This window comes from Alligator sinensis, unplaced genomic scaffold (genome assembly GCF_000455745.1).
Source record: "Alligator sinensis unplaced genomic scaffold, ASM45574v1 scaffold301_1, whole genome shotgun sequence".
Classification (NCBI taxonomy): Eukaryota; Metazoa; Chordata; order Crocodylia; family Alligatoridae; genus Alligator; species Alligator sinensis.
In genome coordinates, this window is record NW_005842035.1 from 620,633 (window position 1) to 647,602 (window position 26,970).

A 26,970-nucleotide genomic window follows, 5' to 3' on the forward strand; every position below is an offset into this window, starting at 1 on the left:
ACTGGTTTATTTTTCCATTAAGGCAATTTAATATTCTCGGGGTAGAAACGCAATCGCTCGTCCTTGGGAATTAAATTGAATTAGTGGAGCGTTTTTGTTCATCAGCAGAACATACAATGGGAAATGGGATGTGTCACTTTGTCTTTACATCTCTTGCAGGACGCCGCCGCGCTATTCGCGGGGCAAGATGAAGCCGAGCCGAACCCGAAAGACTTTGATGGACTGAAACCAGCTTCCTGGGAGCAGCGAAGAGATCCTGTCTCTTATCATTAGTAAAACCACATTAGAGCTCATTATTGATAATTATGGCCACTGTTAATTTTTTGGGGGGGGTTCCCCCCAACTTGAAACATTCACTTGTGACAGTGTGATTAGCCATAAAGACAAGTTGATGTTCCCTATAGAGAAAAACCTGACAACTAAACCAAGATCCTGGAGATCTTATCCCCCCACCTGCAATAACCAAGGAGCACCCAAATACCCAATATAGCCATAAAATAAAACCAAAATAGAAGTCATGGATGGTGCTCAATAGCTCAGCGAGATTTTTGTGTCTGCTCATATTGCATGGGAGGTAAACCCCCTGCACACTTCAGGCACGTTGATGCTTCTCCAGTCCCACGCCAGGCAGGGACATGCCGCTCTGGTTCACGTGTGCTTTCTCAAGCTACCAGCAAGGCAGCCACCTTTCGAGGGGCATTGCACCCCAGTGAGCAAGCTCTACAGTTTTAATTGAATAGGGCAATTTTCTCCAGTCCCCGTCCCAAATGGAAGGGGAGCGTTTGCTACCCAAGAGTTGTCCCCTTCCACCCGAGACAGCTGTACGGCACGGGGGGGATGCGATTGCAGTCGGGCTTGCAGGGTGTCTGGGGAACAACCAGAACAAGTGGGTTGCAAAGGTCATGCAGACATTTGGCAGTCCTCTTTACGGAGCCTGGTTCCTCATTCAAATCGCGGGGAATGGGTTTCAAAACTCCTGTTCAAAACTCGGAAGCGAATTGTGCTGTCAAACCGCAACAGACTGTAAATGAAACGGAGCAAGAAGTCTGCAAAGCGCTGTCGGAAGAGACGGCGTGTCTGACTTGTCTCAATGTTTATAGCCACAGGCCCTGAAGTTTGATAGATAGGGATGGAGAAGACACAGAGACACAGACCACCGAAGACTGAAAAAGGACGTGGGGGTTAGAGCAGAGAAGCAACTCAACGTGAGCTTCCAGCACAAAGGGAGCTAATGCCATCCTTGGATGTCTAAAGAGGAGCGGACAGGAGGAGGAGGCAGGTGGCAGTGAGACTCATCCCAGGACACCATATCCCCATTTTAGAAGAGTGTTGAAACATCAGATAGGCCCCCAGAGCCATGAGGACAATTCAAGGGCTGCACAAAACATCCCACAGGGAGAGGCCTGAAGAGCTCCATGCGTCTGGCTCACCAGAAGAGAAGTGCAGTGCAGAAATACCTCCGAGGGGAGAAAGCATTGGGTATTAAACGTCTCTCCAAACTACAGGGCAAGGCTGTCTAACTGGCAAAGCGTCGGAGGGTGGCGGGAGGCACACTGCTCACACGGAGAGTTGCTCCTGGGACTATGGCCCACGGGACGTGTGGCCCCCAGCTACCTCGTCTAAGAGAGGGGGAGCAGTCTTCATTTCTTGACATCATCACATCAAGGCTAGCTGCCTTTCTGGAAGATATAGCTCAATCAAACATAAGTTAAGCAGCTAAGTGAAGGGATCACCGGGTGGGATCGAATGGCCCGTGATAGACAGGTGGTCAGATCGGTGATCTTACAGATTCATAGAAGTCAGGGGCCCGAAGGGACCTCAAGAGATCATCAGGTCCAGCCCCCCTGCTCTAGGCAGGAAAGACACCTGGGGCCAGATGACCCCGGCAAGGTGGGCGTCCAGTCGTCTTGTCCAGCCTTCACCTCTCAGGAAGGTGTAGATTTATAGATTTATAGATAGATGGATTAGTAGTAGATTTATAGATTTATAGATAGATTTACAGATTTATAGATAGTGTAGATGGAAGATGTGGCACCATAACTCCTACAGACTAGTCTACGTGTAGATGCTGTAGCACCCAAACTACCGTAGTGTAAAACAGAATGTAGATGCATAAAGCACAGCTATATAAACAGCTCTATTTGGAAGTAACTGAATTCACACGTGAAGGGCCGATCCATAATATCACAAAATCAGAGACAATGAGGGTTGAAGGGAGCTCAGGAGGTCACGTCTAGTCCAACCCCTGCTCCAAGCAGGACCAGCCCCAACTACATCATCCCAGACAAGGCTTGGTCTACCTGGGTCTTCAAAACCTGCAAGGATGGAGACTGCACCACCTCTCTGGGCGACCTGTTCCAGTGCTTCTCCACCCTCCTGGTGAGAAAGTTTCTCCTAATATCCAACTTAAACCTCCCTTGCTGCAACTTGAGTCCATTGCTCCTTGTCCTGTCATCTGCCCCTGCCATAAAAGAATATAACAACTCTAATTAATAGATCAACGGGTACCACCATACCTGCAAACCAAGTACGAGACTAAAAAGCATGAGAGTTACCTTTCACAGACAGTTCAGGCCAATTCAGAGGAGGTAACCACGCATTTAACTCCAGTCAGGTCCCATCTCACTGACACTTCGGCACGTGCTCATGACCTAGTTGAACCGAGGCAGCGGCTCTGAGATCTGCCTCTTTCCCCTCCAAACTAACCGCCCTGTATTTCTATGCAGACTTGGTTCGCGTTTAGAAACCTCTCATTTGAAGCCGAACGTGCGAGACAACTAAACGCAACACAGCCTGGCTGTTTAGGCATGCTGCTTATGGAAACACATAAACCCGTGCTTAATCTTAGTCGTACTTCAGTCCTTCTGCCTCTTGTGTGCATAAGTGCTCTCGAATGCACGCACGTGCCCCTCTTTGAGGGTCATGGAAACCAGACTGGAAATCACAAGGGAAAAAAAGAAGCAAAAGATCAGTACAGATTCACTGCCCAAGTGGAGTGAAGTATTATAATTCAACACATCACTTGTAGATCATTACAACTTTAACACTCTTTTCATAAAAAAAGAAAATAAAATAAAAAATCCCAGCCCTGTGCTTTATCACTTTTATTTGAGCTTGAAACCACCCCCCGGAAACCATCCGGCTCTGTGCTGATGTGATGCACGTGGTGCTCAACTGCAGCATGCCCCATGCATGGATGAGTGCGAACCCGTCGTGGTTCCCCACGGCTTTATCCGCCAGGCGTCTGCAAGGATCCGAGCGCGTCCTAGGGAATTTGGCAAACTGCAATCCAGGTTCACGCAAACCTAAGTCTAAACCACGTGAAAGGCAACGGCTGAGGTCAGTTTTGTTCTGACTGCTCTTTGAACGTACAGAGAAGTATGCTTGGAAAATAAATGTTGGCTCTCTCAAATCGGAGAGGAGGCCTGCTTGGATCTGACCTGGTAAACTGAGTCACAGGCTCAGTACTGGCACTCACAGACAGAGCCAGCTCCTCTCCGGTAGCTAAAAGGTTGGCATCCCTGTGTGAAGAGCCCACTTCCCACCTGGCTACAGAGCAGGTTTCACAGTATCTACTACACCTGCTGCACGTCCCATCGGCACAGGTGAACTATTTATTATATGCCACCATCTGGGGGTCCCACGAAGCTCACTAAGAAGCCAGGCTGGCTCTAGACAGGCATCTTTTCCAGGAAAAAACACTGCTTATGAAGAAAAAGTGACATTTTAGTTACTCTGCTACCTCTTGGAGGGATGTATTGGCAAGTGGGACATACCCAATGACCCTTCATGGGACTATGCTACCCCCATTCCCAGGCTCGCTGCTCGGGAAGCAGTCGTACCATGCTCCAGGGATGGCACAGACACACCTGAGGGGTCACAGGCCGAGCCGTGTGGCAGGATTTCAGGCCTGTGGTAGTGGGCAGGGAGGGGAAGGGCAAGACTGAGGAGCCCTGGCATAAAGGCACGAGGGAAGTGAATACAGAACAGGCCTAATGTAGCGCCCCTCGCTTTCCCGAGTGCTGCTGGGTCTCTAAGGGACCCCCTTTGCTTTAGCCTTGGCATATTTAAAAAAATAAAACCCTTTTCCCAGACACCCGCACTCCTATCCATTCCCCTGGGCATTAAAGATCCACGCACTACATTTTTATCAGCGAAACAAAGCCTCCCCCCCCGCAAAAAAATAAAACCCTTACTACTATGAGCAACATCTCTCCCAATCTGGCAGGGAACAGCAGGAAGCCTACACAATAATGCATGTCCCTCTGTCCTGCAAATCCCAGGCTAATTTTCTCACGGGTCGTTTTACCGCCATTCACGACCTCTCAGTCATCGTGCGATGTGCTCTTTGCAAAGACATTTTCTGACCACAAAACTCCCCCCTCGTGGAGAGCAGGGCCTGGAGCTGGGATGGGGGTTTTTTGTCCCACTGATGAAACTAGAATAATGCAGAGGGAAACGTGTGCGTTTGGGCTGCTTTGACCCTAGGAGCTTTGATGGAGCAGAGGATTTTCTGTGCCAGCACCGTGGTCACAAATAAGAGCCAGGGAGGAAAAAGAAACCCCATCGGACCGGTGGAAATCGGTGCACAAAAAGGATTACTGTACGCGACTTTGCACTGCCCTAGTTGTGGGAACGCTGAACTCAGCCGGTCTAGACTACAAAATCAATGCCTCTGCGTTTCCTTTCATCTTCTTCGACCGGCACTTCATTCATTGCCACCGAACACAAAGGGGTTTAAAGCACCCGACGCCGGCCCGGTGCCCCTGATCTCTGCAATGCTCCACCTCCCCTGGCTTTCCCGAAAGGTCGCCTCCCATTAAACCTCATCTTCTGGCCTGCGATGGAGCCGACTTAGCAGCGCGGCACGGCTCTGCCGTGTGCTTCAGCTGCCTTCTCACCAGTCGCCCGCAGTGATGTGCTATGACGGATGGACGCTTCGACGGCGCTCCATGCTGCACCACCGGCTATTTAGCCCGGGGCGCTGGATGTGGCTTCCCTGCCCTCCTGTACGCCCCCAGGCTAGCATTTGAGACGACAACAGGGGCTAAAACTTGTCAGCTTGCAGTGTGGCTTTCCACGACTTATTATCTGTCATCCACTTCTGCTCTCAGAGCGCCCTGCCTTGTCCAGCACAGGGGGAAGGCAAAGAGCTTGCAGCACCTACCAGGTTTTGGGCCTCGCTGCAACGTAACGTGGAAAACTAGTTTGCTGTTGCTATCCTGGTCTCCTTCATCATACCTGCCCAAGGCTTTGATACTAAGGGCTCGGAAGACGCACATTACAGCAAGATATTAATAGCCAAGCAGAGAGATTAACGCAAGACTTATGTCATACAATTAAAATTTTTTCCGGTTTTATCCTTTCAGTAAAATTTGAGGTTTATAATTAGCATGGATGTCTGTTCTGAAGAGCGCAGGAGCTGGGGACTTACATAAACGGGAGTAGAGGTTTACGAACGATTCAAAATAGACGTGGTTTGGCTTTTTAAAGCGCGCAGGCTCGTATTTCGGTCGCATCTCAGTCTCAGCCATGTACCTCCCCACACTTATCTCCATGCATACCGACGCTGCGCATGCTTTTTGTTCCTTTTGAACCAGAAACGCAGCAGCACGCCGCTTCTCAGATGTTTTAGGGGCATCCAAACTTAGGTTCGGGGCAACAGCCTTCAGTCCGTGGGCGATTTATTTATGCGGGGAGACTTGGCTGCGATTTAGAGCAGCGGTCCTCAAACTTCTGGGGACCGCTTGCTATTCTGTAAGCGTGTTGTATTTCTGCATCGGGACTCATCAGTAGAGGCGACCTCTTTTATTAGACCAGCAAGATGTTTTGCAAAAAAAGGTCTTGAATTGCAAGCTTTCGGGCACCAACGCCCTTTATCGGGCATTGGAGAAGAAGACTGTAAAAGTTAACTTTCTGATTCCTCGTTACGGATAATAAAAGAGTAACACTCGATGACATTACAGCCACCGTGTCGCCCCTCCAGATCCTGAAAGAGACTGCCGAGGTGCTCATTTTCCCCCTTCCTTTCCATATCTTCCCTCTGCCTACTTGTGCTTTCCCACGCCTTCTTTCTCCGTTCCCTCCGGCCGACGGCCACGTTCCCCTATCCGAGAAGAGCAATAAAAGGGACTTTCTTATCACGGACACTCATAGAGGCTGGCCTCTATTTCCACGCCAGGAATCAGACGCCCCGTTTCTGCGCCGGCCCAAGGAGACTGACGCTTCGCCCGAGAATCGCAGGGAGCTGCTGCTCCTTCCCAGCCGCTCGCGACGGCCCTGGGTTGTTTGAGCTTTTCCTTGTTAATCCCACACCTGAGCCCACGCCATCCCCCAGCCTGGCCATTAACAACATCTAGCGCTAGAGGGAGGCGAAACGCATGTTCTTTCCCTCTTTGGCTTCCTCTGCCTCCTGGAGCATGGGAAGGCATGCAATTTCTGAGAGTAACTAAATAAATGACATGGAGAACAGAGTCTCGCTGCAAAACAGACCCCCGGAGTTAAAAGCAGCATCCCCTACGGGCAAAAATGCTATGGGTATTTTTTTTATTTTCCCCCAGCAGTTTGTCTATACAGGCACACGCACACACCAAACAAAAAAAAAAAACCCAACCCACTGCTCTGTCTTTTTGGATGCTTACTTAAATGAGTCACAGCCTTGTAGCGGCAACAGCAAGACGGCTGGCTAGGAAGAAGACAGCCCTGTGCAGACAGTGAAATGCCTAGCAAAATCCTTGTTTTAAAGGCACTTGCCACTTCATCTCCCGACACCAGTGAGCGTCTTTCTCTCTCTGGGAAACACAAAGCAAGGGAGAAGACAGATGGCTTGCAAAGGCAAGCTGTGGCAGAGCAGCAGGTGCCTGTAGGTTGCCTTGCGAGCTATAATGCTCCGTGGCAAGACGGCAGGAAAGCGGAGACCCTCTCCCCCAGCCCATGTCCGCAGCAGGGTGAACGTGCGTCCCCTCCAGGCATCAGAAAGCGAGAGGTGCACGGTCTGGTCTGCAGCAAGAACAGGCTTGCATCGAAGTGCAACCTTATGCTTTGCATGCCAAGTGCCTCTGCATTCGCTGGGCATCTGCATGGGCACAGCGGAGCGCGCTGGCAGCTGCTATCGTCAAGGGCTTGTCCGTGTTTTCACGCTAACCCTGCTTTTAAGGCAAGGACAGCCATCCTCTCTACCCACCCGAAACCGAGCCGGGAGTTTGCAGATGAAGACGACAGGTGCAACCGTGCCAGGGAGAGAGCACAGCCTGGCAAAGCAGCACTGGAGACCTGGATTCGATTCCTGATGGCCTCATGGAAGACATCCGGCAAATCACTTCACCTCCCCAAGCCTCGCTTTGCCCATCTGTGAAAAAGGAGAGCGCGATGCTTCCTTTCTAGAGTGATTTGAGACCCGGTGGTGCAAAGTGCTTTGGAAAGAGCGAGGGATTTCCAGGAACGTCAGGATGGAAGAGGGCTTCTGCATTATCCAAACCAGTCCCCTCCTATGTACTAGGATGGCAGCACTTTGGGCTCCTATTCAGGCCAGGCCACTGCTAGAAGCTACACATATGAAACTAGAGATGGTCCTTGCCCTAAAGAACCAAACTTTTGGAGGACCTTCTGGGCTCTTCTGGTTTCTCCCCACCTCTATGTTTTTTTTGCTATATGTGTCAGGGTGTTTTTAAGCCTCCCCAGAGGCGCTGGATGTTGGCTACAGCTAGGACTGGGGACTCTGGGTTGTGCCAATGCTCCTGCTAGGAGCAAAGCTGGAGGTTCCTGGCTAAAAAATTTGCTCAGGGTCAGACTGATGCCACATTTGGGGTCCGGAAGGACTTTTACCCCATGATCAGATTGGTACAGACTGGGAAGAAGGGGAGGTTTGCTTTCCTGTGTAGTGGGGGGGCATAGCCCCCTACCCGGGACCTCTTGAGCACACAGTGACACTGTATAAAAGCAAGACATTGGCTGCTGTGGCTCCCCTGCTTTACCTACAGCCGGTTTGGGCGACAGGTCTGTCGTGTCAGGGTTGATGGTAGTTTTACGAAGAGTTTAGATGACGGATGCTTTGGATGGGGCTGACCCTGCCTCTGGCAGGGGGTTGCAGTAGATGACCCCTGCAGATCCCTTCCAGCCCTTTTCTATGACTCTACAAGGATGAAGGAGAAGCCCTGAGCTTGTCTGCAAGGTTGCTCTGAACAGCCCAGGAAACGCACGTCTCCACTAGGCTCAGCAGCTGCACGAAGGCAATGCCTCCCACCTGGGCCCGCGCTGCCCACGGCACTTCCTCGCATCGAAGCATCCTGCTCAGCTCTAACCGGTTTTACTTTGGCATGGTCGATCCAACCTCTCCCATGGGAAACCTAAGAAAGTTTAAACCCTAGCTTGGTTTATCCACACATCCATGTGCTTTGCAGAGAACCCAAGGCAGAAAGGGGACCAGCTACTTGCCCAGCTTTTTTCCAGCTGGATTTTGAAATGCCAGAGCCAGCTTTCCTCTTGGGAGAAATGCCGTGGGATCTCTCACCTCCGTGTCAAACACGCAGGACTCATAGATGTTGATGGTAGGGGCTGGAAAGGACCTTACAAGATCATCAGGTCCAGGCTCCAGACTCATTCAAAGCTCTCCAGAAACCCTCCAACACTAGACTAGCGCGTACCCAGCTGAGCAAAATGCAGAGCCAACTCTGCCTCGCAGTTCAAAGAGGTCTACACCTTTCAAACCTGAGACGTGGCTTCTCCCAGCTGCCCCTTCCAGTGGACATCTCAACCAGCAGCAAGTGAGCAAGGAGCACAACGAGGGGCCAGCACGAGGCTGGAGCAGCTGGGAAGACCCCGATGTGAGCTCATGAGGCCTTGTCTTCCTCCACGACGCACGGGGATTGCACCCGTCTGCATCAAGGAAACACCTCCAGGCTGGAGAGAGGATCCAGAGGGTTACAGCAGGGGAGGAAAAATACAGCAAGTTGCATACAATTCCCGATTCAAAACTCCCCAGCCAGTTAGTTTCCTCTCCGCCCAGAGCTGGCCATTTCCCTTTGGCAAACAGCAATTTCATTTTTCTTCCTGGCCGGGATATTTGGTTTCTTTCCTTAAGCCGAGTGCAAGCCAGCGTGGCAAGAGGCTCTTTGCTCACGGCTTGATGCGTCAAACATGCCACGGCCTCTCCCTCCCCACCGTCCGGGAACAGGGCTTGCGGGCTGCTTTCCAAGGAAGGGGAATTTCAAAACTGGACTTTTTCCCTTCCTTCTCCCTTATTTTTCCCCGCCAGTGAGTCTAAAAGCACAGCCAAGTGGATTGAAACTTCCCAGCTCCTACATGGCTCCAAACACAACTGCCCCGCGCGTCGCAGCAGGAGAATCAGAAAGCAAAATGGTTTCCCTGTGCAAGGCGAGCACCCAACCTTTTCGATGTCCTCAGTTTCCCCGTTTCTAAAGTCAATGCACTTGCCTCTTGTGCACAGCGCCTCAAGACGCAGGGTTGAAACGCATCACAGCGGCGCTAGGGTTGCATACTAAAACTGCTCCTCCATCGGCCGTATATTCGATTTGGAGTCTTTGATGCAGATGCAACCGTTCAGTTATGGGTAACTCAAGAGAGGGGATTGCTGAACGTGTCTGGGCTCCTGCCGTTTGTGTTATAATGTTCCATCTATAACCACGTTCAGCGGCTTTAAAATCTCCCTCGATTGAATGATCCTAATAGACCCACTAGGATCTCGTGATTGAGAGACAGAGAAAGTCACTGGAGTGTGCCGAACCCTTCATACCAGTGCATTTAAGAGCATTCACTGTATAGTGAGCACGCAGTTATCTCCGTCTACTTCCCTCGCTCCCAGGACTGTAGGATGTGAGCTGTTTCATGGGCATCGCTCTCCCCTACTCCATCTCAACAGGAAAGAACAATATCGTTTGCATGTCCCCAATGGGGAAACTGAGGCACCGAGCTTCAGCGATGTGCCTAGGATGACACAGACACTATATAGCAGAAGTAACAGGGATCACTGGCACCCCGGCCCGACGCCTTTCCTGCTAGAGCCTCCATTCCCACGGACATGGGTCACACATCAGACCTATGCCCGGGGACGCGTTGCAGACAACGGGAACGTTTCCTTGGTATTCGCGTTTCTCGATGGCCGAATGCACAAGGAGGAGCCAAACAGCAGCACAAACAGAGCTGCAGCCTTCCTCTACGCCACCCTGGAAACCTGCATCTGGATTTGCCCAAAATACTCAAGTGTCTTAACCGCCAATCTCTTTTCCATTGTTACTTGCCGTAGTCAGCCCTTATCTCCATCTTTCTGCCTTGCTTTTAACATGCTTTGTTTACTGCCGCAAGATAAGGAGGCGATTTAGCAACACAAGATCCTTCAGTCTTCTGAATGAGCGCAGGCTTTTGTCAGCGCCCGGGCTCCTTTAGGGAGGAGAGGAAGAACGAGTGGATTAAATGATGTCTAGGACCAGGTGCTGCCTGCAGTTGCATCAGCACAAACCCAGAGCAAAGGAGGTGGAATTATATATGGGAGCTTTAGGATTTGGTGCCCAGGATTTGTCTCGGCAGACGACCACTGCACACCAATTTCACTCCACCCTAAAAGCCGCTGCAAAATGATGCCTCGACTCCATCCCAGGCCTGCGGGGTAAAGCCGGGGAGAAAGGGTGCGACCGCTGGGATGTCGACACGCTGAGCAGGGAAGAGGCAGCATGGATGGGGCCTACATGAACAGGCTTGTTTCAGCAACAACTCAAAGACCCAGCCGGCTGCCTAGACTTGAGCATGGGAAGAAAGCACGCAGGTAGAAAACAAGAGCAAACTGCTCCGTTCAAGTCAGCAGCAGCATCTTCACCGGCATTTTGCAGAGCATCACTCCGCTCGTCCCCCGATACAACAGAGACAGATGGACTGCAGCCCACATCCTCTGCTCTGGCTCCACTCCTGACAAAAAGGGATTTTTTAACCTAAAAATGAGAGCTTATCATCGGTGACCTTGTGCAGCGTGAGTCTGGCTATGCTGGCTGGACGCCTGGTGCTAATTTCCCTTTACTCTCCCTTCCTGAAGGTCCCCCCTTCTCAGAAAGATGAGAGAGAGAACAACAGTGGCTAACGAGGCACTTAATTCCTCAAAGCTAAAAGCAGCCGGGCTTTGTGCTTAGCCACGTTCCCTGGTGATCCCAGGGGCAGGTAAGGCACGGTGTTTGGTACCCTCTCCCCCCAAGACCCTGGTTAGAAGTCACGCAGCCCACTTTCTATGTGCAGCATCCAAGAGTCTGGCAATAATGAATTCACTGTACATGTGCAAGGCTAGTCTCTATGTGCAGCATCCGAGAGTCCGGCAATAATGAATTCATTGATTCTCGCACGATCCCTGCAAGAGGGGGAGTCGCTATAAGCCCATGCAGGGACGCAACCGCTGAAGTGACTTGCTCGAGGTGTCTGTAGTCTCATCTAATGCCGAGCCCACTGCAACCTCACTCCATCCTAGCGTCCTTGGCAATGCCAGGGGCACAGATGGACCTGCTGCCACTCTCACAAGCAACCACATCCCAGCATCGGTTCCTTAAGCTAATCTATTTTAGAGCCATGTAGGGTTTTTTGCTCCCGTTCCTGCCACTGAAAGGCAGATCCAGAGCCTCACCTCTCTCAAAATGTCCACAATAACTTCCCTTGTGATTAGTTTATGCTCTTGCATCCTGGTACCAACACTGGCCTTTAGCTTAAGCATCCCATTTTCCTCCCGGCAGTCCATTCCCCCGCTACACGTACAGAGAGCAATCATATCTCCTCTGCTAGATGACACAAACTAAGCTCTTCTCATGGGACAAGCTTCCCACTGCACAGATCATCCTACCACCCCTCCCTATAACTGGTCCAGCTGGAATTCATCTTTCTTGAACATGGGTAACCAAGTAAAAGGTACTGCAGATGAAGTCTCAGATGGGTGCGTTGTTGAATGGCATTAATCTCTACGAATTCACTGGGGGAAATGCATATCACCACTCTCTGCTATAACTGCAGACTCCCAGAACAACACCCCACCTCCAGGGAAGTCAGTGGAAAAGGCCTTTTTGGTTTCATTCGGAGCTGGGGAAGGCCCTCAAAATCTTTCTGTCACTTTGTACATTTGGAAAGAAAGTGTTTTCCCATTCACAAAGAAGCTGCACTGATTTTTAGGCGACCCTTAAGGAGAGCACTTTTGCCACCTGCGGCAGGTTCATGTACTTATTATGGCCATCACTATCAGATCAGTTCTTCAGGAGCAGGACAGTCTTGGGTCTCCTTACCTGCACGTTGAATGTGGTCTCATCCAGAGGCGGAGGAGGGGGGAAAGAGCCAGACGACGGAGGGAAGTTGCCAAGATCATCCATAGGAGGCGGTGGTGGCGGCAGGAAGTCCCCTGCAACAGAGAAATCAACAGATTATAAGGGCAAAATGAAATGGAGGTGTGACGCTTCTCTGCTTCATTCAGCTCATCCTCATATAGTGCTTTTCCACGTCTTTATGCTCAGGACCCCTCTCAACACACTCCAAGCCCCCCCTTGGAAAATGTTCCCTCTTCATTTTGACTGCAAAAAAATACTAGAGCAATTCTTCTTCTGTTGCAAAGGGCTCGGAAAGCCCACAAAAGGCCAACATATCTTTGACACTATGGATTCCCATTTGAAATCTCTGGGTTCGTCGTGTGTATCCTAAACAGTGCTAGCATTGCACAGCACCCCAGGTTGAGAGGATCACTAACAGCTCGAACAGCCCCACCACCCATGGGTGCAAGGATGCAACGTGCAGGCAGGAGGGACTGGGGCTCATGGCCGCAGCAGGGACCAGGGGGAGTCTGAACGCTTGCACTGTATTCCCACTGCCACCGACTCAGTGCACAACCTTGGGTGAGTCACTGAACTGTTCTTCAGTCCTCTGCTAGGTTCACATTCACTCCCTTCAAAGCAAGAGGGGAGAGACCTACGAGCATTACTTCATTCCTGGAAGTCATTTGGAGTCCCTGGAAGAACAGGGCTATAGAAATGCAAGCTCTAGGCATCATTACCATCACACATAATGAAGGAGCATGAGGAAAGGAGCAAGCAATTTAAAATGCAGAGGCAGCTTTTACTTTAGACCTGCTTCAGAGAGTAAAAGCACTCATGGCAATGAGCAGTCTAGGTCTGGGGCTGCACAAGGCATCAGAAAAAGAGTACTGGATGATGTCTGAAGGCAGGACTGGCCAACTGGAAGCTCACGGTCCTTGGGCTGTGGATTCATATGGGCACAGTTTGTTTAAGCCCTTGTAGGTACCATGAACAACCCCAACCGGCGCCCCTAAATACAAGGCATGGCATGTCACTTTGCAGCACGCCGGGGATGGCAGACAGCTACCAGGACCCAAAAGGCACATCCATCCCCCTGACATACAGCCTGCTGCCGGCGAGGAGCAACAGCCAGGCTCCCTATTCCTATTGCAGCAATGACTTGCTGGGAGCCGTCTTCACTCACGAGGAAAGAGGAGGCTGCTGGGAGACCTTTCTCTTTGACGATGAAGCCCTGTGCCACCTCCTCCACCTCCCTATTGCAGCAAGCTCATCCCTGAAAGGCCACTGCAATAGGAGAAGGCTGATATTGCTGCCCCTAAGCAAAACCCACTGAACAAACCACGATTCACAGTAAAAGCCGTCTTCAAATCTGCATGAAATAAGCAGCTTGGAGGATTGATCGATTTTCTTTAATTCTCTCTCCCATTTCCCACCCCCCATCCTCCCAGAGAGGTGGTCTAGAAACAAGCTTCCTCGTGCTCTGTACAATTGGGCTTTCGAGGCATTGCAGAAAGCGAGGCCACTCGCTTAGCTTGGAGAGAAACTCTCCCAGAGTCCCGTGGGCGACACGGGCATAGGCAGAGCCAGGTAAAGCAGTCCACCCCCTAGCAAAAATGGAAAACCAGGTTTGCTGCTGGAGGCACGGTGCGGGGAAACATCAGCACCAAATGTGACTGCCTGCGGGGCAGCGGGAGTGGGGGGCAGTTTTCTGCACTTCTGGCTGATTTGGGATCTCCCCCTATTAAGCTCCGTGCTGCCGGCATTGCTACATCCCGTAGCACCTATAGCCGGGTCTCCCGCGTGCCCTTCTTGTTTGTGAAGGTGTAAAACTACAACGAGGTGTTGATATTTTAAACAAGACGGCCCGAGCTACTGTTCCCCTCCACGCGGTGCTGTAACAGGCAACCGTCCCACCTTTTCCAGGGCAGACGGGATCACCCGTGAGAGGCAGCACGGATGCACGGCCCCGTTGTGCGAGATGTCACACGATGCAAATGCTCAGAGCTTGCTTTATCATCAGCTGTGGCCAGATGCAGGGTCAGCCCGATTCGGCAGCCGGCCCCTTTGATCTGGTATCCTGAGTGCGCAGGGTTTCCCCCCAAAGCTGCAAGGCATCTCTATATGCAATAATGCAATATAGGCACGAATAACCACGTGCATGAATCAGCCCTTTCATAACAAAAGCTGTCTGTACAGAGGCATTTACAGCCGCGCTTGGATCTGGACTTCTTATTCGAAACCACGCTGTTAGGGTGCGTACGAAAGCAATGGAAACTGAGCGCTGTTTCAGCGCAAAACCCTAAACCTTTGGGCTCTGCAAAAGCCAAAACGGACGGGACGTTTCAACAGCGTAAGAACTTTTTTTTTTTTTCCTTCCCCCTCTCTCAAACGGCGTTTTAATTGGAAAGAAAAATCAACCTGATTTCACACAGCACTTGAATTTCCACAGAACCCCCCTGCTTGGGTGCACGATGGAAACGCTGAAGTTTCTCTGAAACTTCCAGTGAAATTGCAAAGAGTCAGATGCGACTGCAGGAACCCCGCGCGCCAATGCGTGGCATGACAGCCGGTGCACGGGAGCGGTTCCTGCAGCCCCAGAGCGAAGGGGAGTTACGTGCTAAAGCAGAAGTGAGACAAGGCAGGATGGAGGTCGTCGGGCCGCTGCAGTAAACACAACCCTGCAGCTTTGCACATTCAATAAAGTATTCCTCCAGAGAGTTCATAAAAACAGATCCAACTTCTTAAAAAACCAGACGAGGCATGTTGGACGGCGCTTGGGGAAAGCGTGTTTCTTCGTATCTGGACACCGCTGGCTCGGCCGCCACGTGACAAAGTTTGACACTGCTGGACTCTCCCTTCGCCGGGGCTCAGAATAGATTGCTTCCCCTCTTACTGGAAGGAAGATTTGCAGAATGGGAAGCAAACAGCAGATGCCAGATCCACTGCAGAGATCTTACAGATGTTTGGTCTGCTTTCCATAACCTCCCTGAACAGATGGGTCTTTCTCCTCTACAGCTGCAGCTCTTTATTCTACCCCGGTGTTTCCTTTTCTTTTCCCGCACACATGCACACGGGCCCCGATGCTGTTCCCACTCGAGCGACAGGCAGAAGCCCCCTTTATTTCCCAGAGAAGACGGCGTGTATTCAGTTCGAAGGGTGGAAAGGCCGAGAGGTCTAAAGACACAGATTCAAAGTAGCTCCCAGCTTGAGCTGCAGTGGAAAAACCAGGGCATTTCATTTGGCCTCGGGGTGAGGGATGGGGTGCAACGATAGTTAAACATTAAAAGAAAGCACATGCTGCATGGGAATGGCACCTGCAACTAAGCAGCAATGTCAGGACATTAATTAATCACCCGGTGGGGTGGGCAAGTGGCAGTAGCCTGGTTTTGGTCAGAGAAAGGCAGGGTTAGCAAGGAAGGGGGGAAGCTCGGACTCTCCAACCTCCCGTCCATCACCCCATAACAGGCAGAAGACAGACCCTGCTCTGGCTGTCGACAGCCTCATCTGTCCTTGCAGACCCACAGCACCCACCACGCACTTCAGATGCAGGCCCCGGGACCCTCTTTGCCGGGTCCTTTGGGCACGAAGCCCAAGGCAGCCGAGCGCAGCTCTTCAAGGGGATGCTACTCCAGAACAAGGAGCAATGGGCTCGAGTTGCAGCAAGGCAGGTTTAGGTTGGATACAAGGGACATCATCTCACCAGGAGGGTGGTGAAGCACTGGGACAGGTCACCCAGAGAGGTGGGGGAGTCTCCATCCTTGCAGGTTTTGAAGCCCCAGGTGGACCAAGCCTTGTCTGGGATGATGCAGTTGGGGCTGGTCCTGCTTGGAGCAGGGGTTGGACTAGATGTGACCTCCTGAGCTCCCTTCCCACCCTCATTTTTAATGATTCTATGAAATAATTACATCCAGGTGGAAACCGCGGCTCTTCCTGGGCACTCCCACCCCATGCTGGTCCATCGCATTGAACCCTCGTGGAGAAGAGATCAGCCAGGACAAGGGCTTGCTGCTTGCAGACATTTGCAGCCTCCTCCCAAGTCCTAACCCAGGTCGAGGAGAACGTATTAGCACAACGAGCAGCGTCCGGGTGGACATGCCCACGTCTGTCTGGATCTCTGTCCCGGAGCAGGACCTGCCCAAGGACCCAGGACCCAGGCTTCGAACCCACATGTGCTGGCAGCACGGTCTTTCCGAGCCTGGGGGCACTCGGTCGCTCCAGGCATGCAGGGTACCGGGGGAGCTGTGACGAGTGACCCCAGCTAGGGCCCGTCGCAGTGAATTGAAGGCTTGATGCATCCTCTCCAATCGTCTACTACGAACCCTCGAGCGGCCTGGACCGAGAGTTTGGTCCAGGGACTCGTGACCATGTGCTCCAGCTGGAAGGGTTGGCATCCCCCCCTCTGATTCCCAAATCTTTAGAGGGCTTGTTTTGGGTTGTTGGGGGGTTTTTTGTACTTCCTCTTGTTGCAGAGGCCGGAGTACCAGAAGCTGCAGTCTCAGCCTTTCCACGGCCTCTCTGGTTGTAAACAAAATCACGCTTTTCTGGGCCTTCTGGTTTCCATATCTGGCTAAGACTCTCTCAGTGCTCACGCTGCCAATCCGATCCCAGCGCAAGCCGTCTCCACAGCCTTGGCACGACCTTCCTGGGCCCGGTCCTATGTGTTTGTAACCATTCTTCCCCGCAAACCTGGAAAGATGAAAGCAAATGAGCCCAGACAAGACTGGCTGGGGACCTCTGGAGAAGTGGATCGGACCAGGCGTCCCTTCTCTCCAGTGGAGGTGACTACCCTCACCAAGTCAGCTCGTCCCTTCTTCCAACTTTGATCGGAGGACAAGTCAGCCCAGAACCCGGCCGTCCTCTTGCACGGAGGCAAACGTGTCTTGAAATTGGGTCTTGTTCGCCCCACATCTGTGTCGTACGTGGACACACACACACCGCACAGGCCTGGACCGCTTTTGCAACCCTCAGCAAACCCAGGGCTCTCAAGCTCCATTTCCCGTGCTGGCCTGAGCCCGTGACATGGCTACACATTTGCTAGCAAAGAGGATCAGTAATGGGAGTTTGACTGTTCCCCTCACCCCCACTTTACAGGTGGGGTAAGCAGAGCAGAAAGGCATTAAATGACTTGACCAAGGTCACGCTGGAAAACAGAGGCGGTGCTACCAACATGCCTGGCTTCCAAATTCATAATCCAGCGCTTTCACTGTCCGAATCATTGCTGTCACGAGGTATCACTCGAGAAAGATGATGCATGGATCCTCTTGGTTCCCTGGCTTTACGTGCAGGCTCTGACAGCAATGCACACACCTTCGCTCCAGCAGCCCGGAGAGCGATCTCTCAATAAAATAGGCTTTTCCTCCTTGCTCTTCTCGTTAGAAGTGGTATTACACCATTCATTACCATACTCTCCAATCATTTAACAATGTTCCTGCAAAGCCTTAGCACGTTGTATTGGACTGTGCAGGGGAATGCTGCCGTGAAAACCAGTCGTACGCTCTCCATCCCTGGCTCTGACTGCCAGCAAGAGGCCATGGGAGTGCCTTCTGGTACCACCTTAATGCATACGGCCAGGGCACACAATAGCACTGGGCATGCCCCCAAAGCTGCAATGCAACCAGCACCGAGCAGACGGGGATATTTTCACAGCAATGCTCCCTAGCACGGCCCAGCACACTGCAAACATACCTGATGTGCCCATTAAACCGCATGGGGGACTGCTTTGATGTTTGACAACACAATACAGGAACTGGAAGGGACCTCCTGGGACGTCAAATCCAGGCCTCTGCATTTGCAGGTGACCCTTTATCTAATTCTTCCTAAAAAGGATCCACTCCAGCCACTCAGTGCCCTATGAAAACTAAGTAGAAACACCCTACAACATGCCACGGGGGGGGGGGGAGCAGAAGAGAGAAGCGTTATTGCCCTGCTACTAGAACAGCAGAGAACTTAGTAGGTTAATGCATGTTAAGCTCCTAGACCCAAAATCCGCCCCCCCAACCCACCAGTCCTGCCCCATCTCACCCTACAGTCCTTGCCAATGTGACTTGAAGAACGGCCAGGGCTGCAAAGCCAAGATACGCCAAGTGCTAACGCACCTGACATGCCCCCTGCTTGGGGTTCGGTCCTGCAGGCACTCGCCCTCCTTTCGGGGTGCTAGCGAATGGAGGCCCCGATACCCAGGCACAAGTATTTGCAAGATCAGGCCCGAAAACAACCTGCGCCCCTGGTTTCAAGAGGAGTCTGTTTGTCAGCTGGAAGTTAAGTGGAATCGAAGCAAACACCCTCCCCCGTGAGTCATCCTTGTCACTGCAAGATGTTAACCGGGGAAAGGATTTGCAAACGTGTAGCTTCCAGACACACGTAAGGCCCCGCTACCCTGCTAGGAACAGCTTGTTTTTTCGTATGCGTGGGGTTTCCCCCGCCCCCAAAACGATGCCGGTTCCCTGCAACAATAACTTCGTAATGAAACCAGCCAGCAAAGCAGGACTCAGGCTAGCCTTCCCAGAGCACCAGATGACATCTCCAAGTTACAGGCCCAGCTGTTTTCTATTAGTTTCCTGACAAACAAAAATAACCCTTTCTATCATCGAGATCACTCCCTGTTCTGAAGCTGGCCTAGTGCTGTTGAGAAAGGAAAGAAAATGAGGCTTTCTACTGGTTTTAGAGAAGAGGTGGAGGACGAGCGAAGGCAGGACAAGATCCCTCCCTGCTGCTCTCCATCCACGTGGTGCAACCCAAGCTGCATGGCTCACGACGAGCGAGCAGGTCAAGACATTAGGTCTCTGCTGCAGGTGGTCAAACAAGGCGAGGTGCAAATCTGGGACGGTGCTTTTTTTCCCCCATATCACAGTCACTTCTGTGACATCCCCCCACTCATTTCCCACAGCCCAAAGAGCTTTAGGATCCTGAGAGCCTCCTTCCCTCCTTTTACACGCAAAATCAAACCTGCGCAGACATGCTACAGCGCTCCCTTGCAGCGGCAGTACCGCAAGCCCAGGTCATCCAGCCCGGGGGTCGCCCCACACGAAATTTGGCAGCTGCCGGATGCCACGACCTTGAGCTTGGGGCACCGTGCAGCCGGCACGTGGGGTTCCTCCAAGCCCACATCCGGCGCGCGTGGTCGAACCGGCATGCAAGATCAGTCTGCACATCACGTTGGGCAGGTGCACTGCATTGCACCCAAGGAGAGAGCCCGTGCACCAACCCCATGCTGGATCAGGCCTATAAACTGACCCCGAACACAGCAAAAGGTTGAGCACCGCTGGTCCAGAGCAACAGTCCTGAGCTGCTGCAACCCTGCACCGTGCTGCGGCATGATTCAAAGCTAGCAGCAAGCCCGCAGCTTTCAGTAGCAACAGGGCAGCGTGTTTATTCAAGTGTTTTGCTGCACAGGAACCAGGGATCTACGGCTGGAGTTCCTCATCTTCTCAATCAAGTTTCCTAATATAAACCTTTATCTATAGGGGCTTTGTATTTTTTATTTGTTTGCTGTTGTTTTTTTATTTAATGCGTGTCACTTGACAGGGCAACCAAAATAGCTTCTTTTTTGCTTGAAGCATCCTTGGCGCGGGCTGCGGGGAAGGGGGAAATCACTTGATCCCACATTTATACACTCAAAATAGTCACACGGTTGCATGCCATTTACATAATCTACCTAAACATGCCAAATCAGCCCATGATCGCTGTGCTAAAACCAACATCCCGAGCAAAATCACAGCCTGGACTCCCCACACTCTTCCCGACGGCTAATCCTACCCCGTTAACTATACTGGCTAATCAGTGACTATATTAATAAGCAGCAAAAACCACCAGCTAATTTCACTTTCCGCATTTAAACAAAAAAGGGAACGCTGAACCTGTCAGGTAGTTGCAGTAGAAATTTACTTTGCCACCTGCCAGCTGAAATATTGCTTTTATGGATTTATATTGTATTAAAAGGTCACTGGCTGTTTAAGACTTAAACAGTTTTAATCATTCGAAAAGTCTCTTAACAGTAAGGAAAGGAAGCTCAGAACAAACAGCAGCAGGGATTCTAATTAAAAGGGCCAATTCATCTAATTTTATTTGGGGTTAATTATTCAGGATTCACTCTCCGATGTGTAAGGAATAGCAATTAGTAATTTTAGTGATTTGAGGAACATTGGAGGTGTAATCAGTTAAAATGAGTGAGTGTTTACAACACAAGATGGTGAATTAGTTTCTCCCAGCTGGAGAACGGGAACATTAGTCCCCTACAGTTCAAGACGATGAATCGCGAGGCCTGGTTAAAATATTCTATTCAAATAACAAACACACGCCAACAATCATCTGGTATTTGTGTTTACCGCATGGAAAATCAAAGTATAAAGGGAACATGTACCATAACAACGGATCCCTCCTCCTCCTCTCGGCTTCTACCACGCTGGTCTGGCTACCAGCTCGGCTGCTGGGATCGAGAGCACTCTTCTTATTCCCCCTTTGCCCCCGCAGCCTTGCTCTTCCATTGCCGTCCCTCCGAGTCCGCTGGGAGATCTTGACCTCTCCCATGCAGAGCGCACCCTGAAGTCGCTCTGGATTCACTCCAGTTTAACAGGGGGGCTGTACCCAGCGTAGCCAGGGTGAGCTCCAGTCCGAATTCGCATCAGCTCCGTGTTTCGGAAACTTCGCCTTTAATCTGAATGAGGTGGGGAGCAGGAACCCAGATTCTCTTACTCTAGAAATGTCCTGTCCGGGGCTGGAAGGCTTGCCAAACATCAGGGAAAGAGACTGATGGGAACATCTGGATACCCACCTTGCTGGGATCCTTTGACCCCAGCTGACTTCCTGCCCCTGGGGCAGGGGGGCTGGACCCAATGGTCTTATGAGGTCCTTTCCAGCCCTAATGTCTATGAAGTCTATGAAAGAGGTGCATGTGGAGGAATGGCTAATGTCTTGATCTAACACCTGATGGAAAGCCCAACTGACCTTGGTGTGATCCGGTTTGAGCCCTGTGAGGGTCAGGAGCCATCATCGAGCCTGTTTAGCCTGGCATAACCACTCCTAGGAGCTGAGCCGGAGTTAATAGCTATGCCTCATTTCAAATGCATCAGCTGTTTTGAATATATTTTTTTTCCATTACAAATAGATGCTGCATGTAGTATCCAGCTGGCAATGCTTTCATTGCACCTGGAGGCACTGGAGGGGAAAATCCCATCCTCACTAGGTTTGTGTTAAAGTCAGGTGAACTCTTTTAATCACCCTGAAGGGTAAGTAGCTAATGCTAGGCTAACAGGTCAAAATTCAAAGGTTTCATTCCCTAAGTCTACTAGACCTCCAGTGCCCTGCCAGGTTGAAGTCCCATAGGAAAAAAACTCTTGCCTGAAAACAATGGTAATTAGCCCATGTTAAAAGTCCAAGCCAAGACCTAGCAAGTCATTGAGGCAATGTGCCTAAGGCATGTCAGCGTCTGTACCCAAAGATCATCACATCGAGCCATCTTTGATTCCCACGCCAGGTCCCAATTTACAGCGGAGGAGAGCCTTTGGCATAAGCAAGGTTCAAACGTATACTCCTGGAGCCATAACCTCCGCCTGATGAACGAACTCGCTTGTGAAATGAACTGGTGTGTGGACAGCACTTTGAAGACGCCGGGCTCCGATGAAGACAAGCCACCGTCATCTGCAGCTTATGCTTGGAGCAAATGTCATCATGCCCCAGCTCAAGGAGGCATTAGGCTGAGCTTAGACTATTAATAAAGCTGCTAGTAGGTCTCCGGAGTGACCTGGGACACCGCCCTTGGCCCACTGAGCTGGGACACCGCACTTGGCCCACCTGTGCATCACTCACACCCTCTATACAACAGAGAAGATAAAGCATTTTGTGACCCACAGATGAAAAGCAGGACTGGACCAATCCTACTCTCATATCAGTTTGACACGGGGAAAACTCAGACCTGGTTTCGGATGAAACTCTGCTAATATAAACTGTTGCAACGACCAGGAGAACCAAAGAAGAGCACGGCCATCGTCATGGGTTGTCTACAAAGCGAGACAAAGCTAGTTTCCTGCCCTAACTTTTAACACAGCTGTTAATGCAGGAAACAGGCTATGATGTTTTAAAAAGTTAATTAAAACCTATGTTAAAATCCAGGGAGGAAAAATGGCCAAACAGTTAACTAAAAAGCTCTGGGTCTTCCAACGGCTGGCTCTTCAAACAATTTTGGCTACACCCTTGAGCAAGTACATTCGCCTGGTTGTGCCTCAGTTCCCTCGATGGAAAATGGTGATATTAACCCTTCCTTTCTCCCACCCTTCGGCAAGCTCTTCAGAGCACGGATCGTCTCCCTCCGCGTCTGCACAGTGCCCAGCAGAACGAGGCCATGCTCCCCGTCGAGGCCCCGAGGCACTAACATGGATAAAAATAAATTTCACATACTAAACAACCACCCCGCGCAGATGGCCAAGATGGAAAACTCTCAACGATGACCACTGAAATGCTGGCAGAATAAAAGGGCATCCAGTCACAAGAGCAAATTATCTCCTTTGAGAAGACTATGTGCATTGCATTCCCACACATAATCCCCCTTTTCCTGCAAGCAGCCAACCGTCCCTCTAGCAGCTCAACAAGGGAACAGGGCTTTGCTCAGACCCAACCGAACTAGGTTATCTATTTGTTCATCAGACGACGGCGCTAAGCTCGTTGCTCGTTGCCAAGTGCTCTTGACAAGCGTCGACGCACATGTTAATCTGTTGGAAGAGGCTGCCGTAAAGAGGTTGGGAAAACAAGTGATGCCACTGGATTAAACCCCCGTCCTCTTTGGGGATTGTTTAAAAGGTTGGGTTCGGCTCTTGCCTGGCATAATGAAGACCAAACATTGCAATCTGTTTCTTGGAACAAAAATGGACTGGGTCAGCTTCTTCCTTGGCAGGGACCGTTTGAAGGGAGGGGGAATTGCTATTGTCGAGAATCCATGGTGTTAACCATGGACCTGAAGCCAGACCAGCTATTTTCTGCTTGATGATAAAGCACAAAACGCTGCACAGATTAGAGGAGCCTTCCAGCATTCCTCTACTGTCAGGAGACTTTCTGAAGAAGCTGCAGCCAGCCATTTGCAAAGACAACTCGAACGTACCAACGCCTCAAATTGCTTCTCTCCACGTCCGAATACAGCTGCAATCTGCCGTGTTTTGGTAAGCCAGTTGGCCGCTGTGGGCTCAGCTCGATCCGCACCAGGCGGCCGCCTGCGTCATGAAACATCTGGAACGCGTTGGACTCAATGCTGCGCGCCGAGCCTTCAAGAGAGTCGGATAACTGAACAGATTAGCGTGGCAAGAACGTTCCTCGAGTGAAGGGTCAACTTTTTGCAAAAAATATTTCCTTCAGATAATCCTTTGCTGCTGGTTTGATACGTTCGACTGATGCACACAACGGGAAACGCAAGGACGGAGCAAGAGAGCTTGCAGCTCAACTCAACACAGCGCTATAAAAAAGCCCGACTGTCAAACAGGCCCGCCCCTAAGCCCCCACACTCTCCAGGCAGGACTTATAAATGTCCAAGTTTGGAAAGATAAAAGCAGGACCTGCATCTTTATCAGAGGTGCTGACTTCCCTATTTTCAGCTATGCCAAGCATGCCCACGTCCTCCCTTCTATTGCAAATCTTCCTTTCTCCAGCACCGCTGGGGGACAGAACAGCTAGCAAGTTTTTCTGGTGGAATATAAAAGCAGTTGTGGTGGTGTTTTCTGTTTGTTTTTAATGACAGTCTAATAATAAATCTAATTGCCTGCTTAATCCCTGATGATGGACTGAGGCATAAAAAGCCACATGTTAGGTAAATAAAAGATGGGAATAAAACAGGATTTCTGTGTTGTTGTTTTACGGTTTCAGATGATGCTTACTGCATAGACAGACTCAGAGAATCGCAGAAAATTCAGGTTGGGAGGGAGCTCAGGAGGTCACTGAAAATTACTGCGCAGTAAGGGTGTGCATCTACATGTGCACATCCTTACTGCGCAGTAAATATGGCAACTTAAGCTGACTTGGGCGTAAATTTGAGACCTGCATCACTCAGGTAGTAAATGTATGCCTGCTTAATTACTGCACAGTAACGCACATGTAGATGCATTACTGTAGATGCATTACTGCATAACACTGTATGTGTGGACTGACTTGGGACTAACTTTAGTCCCAAGTCAGTCCACACACAACGTTACTGTGCTTTAACGGCTGCACGTGTAGACGCCAGCCTAAAAACCACTTAGTGTGCAGTAAGTTACTGTGCAGTAAATGCACGTGCCGCCATGAATAGATTTTGCTGCTAGCTCCAGCAACATTGTCATGACGGTAACTCCAATAAAAATAACCCCTGTTGGGAGCTTATTAAAGGTGCCAGTTATTTGGGCAAGAAAATTTGGAGGGGGGAGTTTAATAAAATACAAAAACTGGGGGGAAAAAATACCATCGACTTTTCAATGAACACTCTTGGTTTGCTCCAAAAAAGAGATTACTAAAACATTTTCAGATTCTGGGGGTTTCAAGGGAAAGTTTGAACAGATCTGAGAAATTTTGGCCAACAAAACAAACAAACAAAAAAGACTTTGGTTGAAAAGGCGCGTGATTCGAGGGCTTTGAGCAGCGAGGCTGCCAAAACCTTCAGTTGGGGGTTTGTTTTTCCCTCCAAATTTCCATTGTTAGCTAAAAACAGAATTATTTTGGGCAGCTGTGTCTTTTCTGCTGTTTTAATTCCCCTCTTTCTATTTGGCCCAAGCTGCCAACCAGTGAAAAACCCATCAGTTTTGGAATAAATTATTGATCTTCATTTCCAAACCCCAGTCCACAGTTAAGTGTTTTCTGGAAATGGTTACTAAAATGTACTCAGGGTATATTGTCCCAGGGGCACTTCCAGATCATGTTCTCTCCTAACCCAGTTTCGTTTGCCTTTTCGAAGAGCACAAACCCTTTCTGGACAGGGTGCAGGTAGCTGATGGAGGTGGTAGGCAGCACAAGATGACCTCCTGAGGGCAATGAGGGCCAACCCTAATTTTCTATGATGCTAAGTACTCGGTGCAAGGCATCGCCCAAAGCAGGGCACTCCCACTACATACAAACACATGCCGGTGTGTGCACAGCCATCAAGGTAAAGCGTGCCAAGCTAAAAGATACACTTGGGAAAGGAGGACTTTCTCCCTGCACAACTCAGCATCTTGGCTTCACTGAGTTAAATCTAGCAATGCTAGGTTTTGAAAACCTGAACCCCTAGCTTTGGACCCATCTCCAACGGCACAGCTGCTGCAGTAGGTCAGAAGGTGATCGCTGTGCGACTTCTCAGAAGGCAAAGCTGTTCCTCCAAACAATGCATTTCTCATTTCCCCTTAGCAGAGATAAGAGATCCTCAAGACAAGTACCACCTGAATCACTTGCCCACGCATGCACGGAAGCATCAAGAACACACTTGAGGACTGGAACTTGAACTCATTTCCAACAGAAAACAAAGTTCTTCGAGTAAATCCAATACCTTTTATTAGACCGACGAAAAGATATCGGATTCATCCCGAGAACCTTGTCTGCTTATGTCCTTAGACCAACATGGCTACAACCTGCACCCCTTTCCAAAGGAAAGGTATGTGGGTTGTAGCTGTATTGGTCTGAACTGGGGGTACATGTACCCCCACGTGAAGCCTCATCAGCGGGTACGTGAGATATATTTCATACATTGTCTAACACAAGTCGAAAAATGAATTTCCCGTTGGAAGGGGGTATGTGAAGTCTCACTCTGAGACCAAGGGGTACGTCGACCGAAAAAGGTCTAGAGGAAAAGGCAATCAGGACTTGCAGCAGAGAGGATCTCTTTTATTAGACCAACAAGATTTTTGCAAAAAATTTTTTTTTTAATTGCAAGCTTTCGGGCACAAACACCCTTCCTCAAGCATTGGAGAAAAGAGTGTCAAAGTTTTGTGAAATCCTATGAAATATGAACTTTCATTTCTACTCCGAACTTTGACACTCTTTTCTCTGATGCCTGAGGAAGGGTGTTTGTGCCCAAAAGCTTGCAATTAAAGAATTTTTTTTTGCAAAAATTGTGTTGGTCTAATAAAAGATATCATCATCTCTACTACGAGTCCTGATTGCCTTTTCCAAAGGAAACGCATGCAGACAGGAAAGACAACATGAGGATGAATCCCGCATCTTGCGATCCACCAAGCCCAGAGGTATAGGCTCACTTCAGTTTTGGAAACCAGAAACTCTGCTTTTCAGTGGCACGAAGATGTGAGCTGTATCTCGGTGGGCCACAAGATATCGAAGCAAGTCTTTGTGAGGAGCATCCAACGGAGGACTCCATTAGCACCTGGACGCCCAGCTGATTTACACGACTACTTTGAGAGCTGCCCAGACTAGGCACCGAGGCTTTGCACCATCGTAATACGCGGAAGCCCAGTTCTCACAATATCATGAAACCATTCATCTCTGCCCTTCTTGGGGGGCTTGAGATACCTGCCAAAAAAGTCAGTTGGGAAAGATGGATGCAAGGGTCGGTAGCGAGGGGACGAACAACGTCTGTTCAAGCAACAGTCCAGGACCCAAGATGAGAAACGCAATAAAAATGTATCATGACTCTGACTCCTGTATGCTTAACATTTCGCAAGAGAGAACAAGACAACTGTTTAAAAGTCTGGGATGAGGCACACCATCTTCCAGCTATTCTTGAGTGAAATGTTTAATGTTTCATGTG

General features: G+C 50.3%; 1 protein-coding gene across 28 annotated transcripts in view; it reads right to left on the reverse strand.

The window, feature by feature from the left end:
* LPP (LIM domain containing preferred translocation partner in lipoma) overlaps nucleotides 1-26,970 on the reverse strand; it is a 432,466-nt gene that overhangs the window by 213,322 nt on the left and 192,174 nt on the right. For 27 of the 28 annotated variants that reach the window (XM_025202699.1, XM_014519363.2, XM_025202677.1 and 24 more), the window contains one exon: nucleotides 12,264-12,376. In XM_025202699.1, the coding sequence (XP_025058484.1) occupies nucleotides 12,264-12,376 (113 nt within the window). Of the gene's footprint in view, nucleotides 1-12,263; nucleotides 12,377-16,189; nucleotides 16,215-26,970 lie in introns of those variants that run through there. The other variant, XM_025202703.1, reaches the window with a different exon arrangement.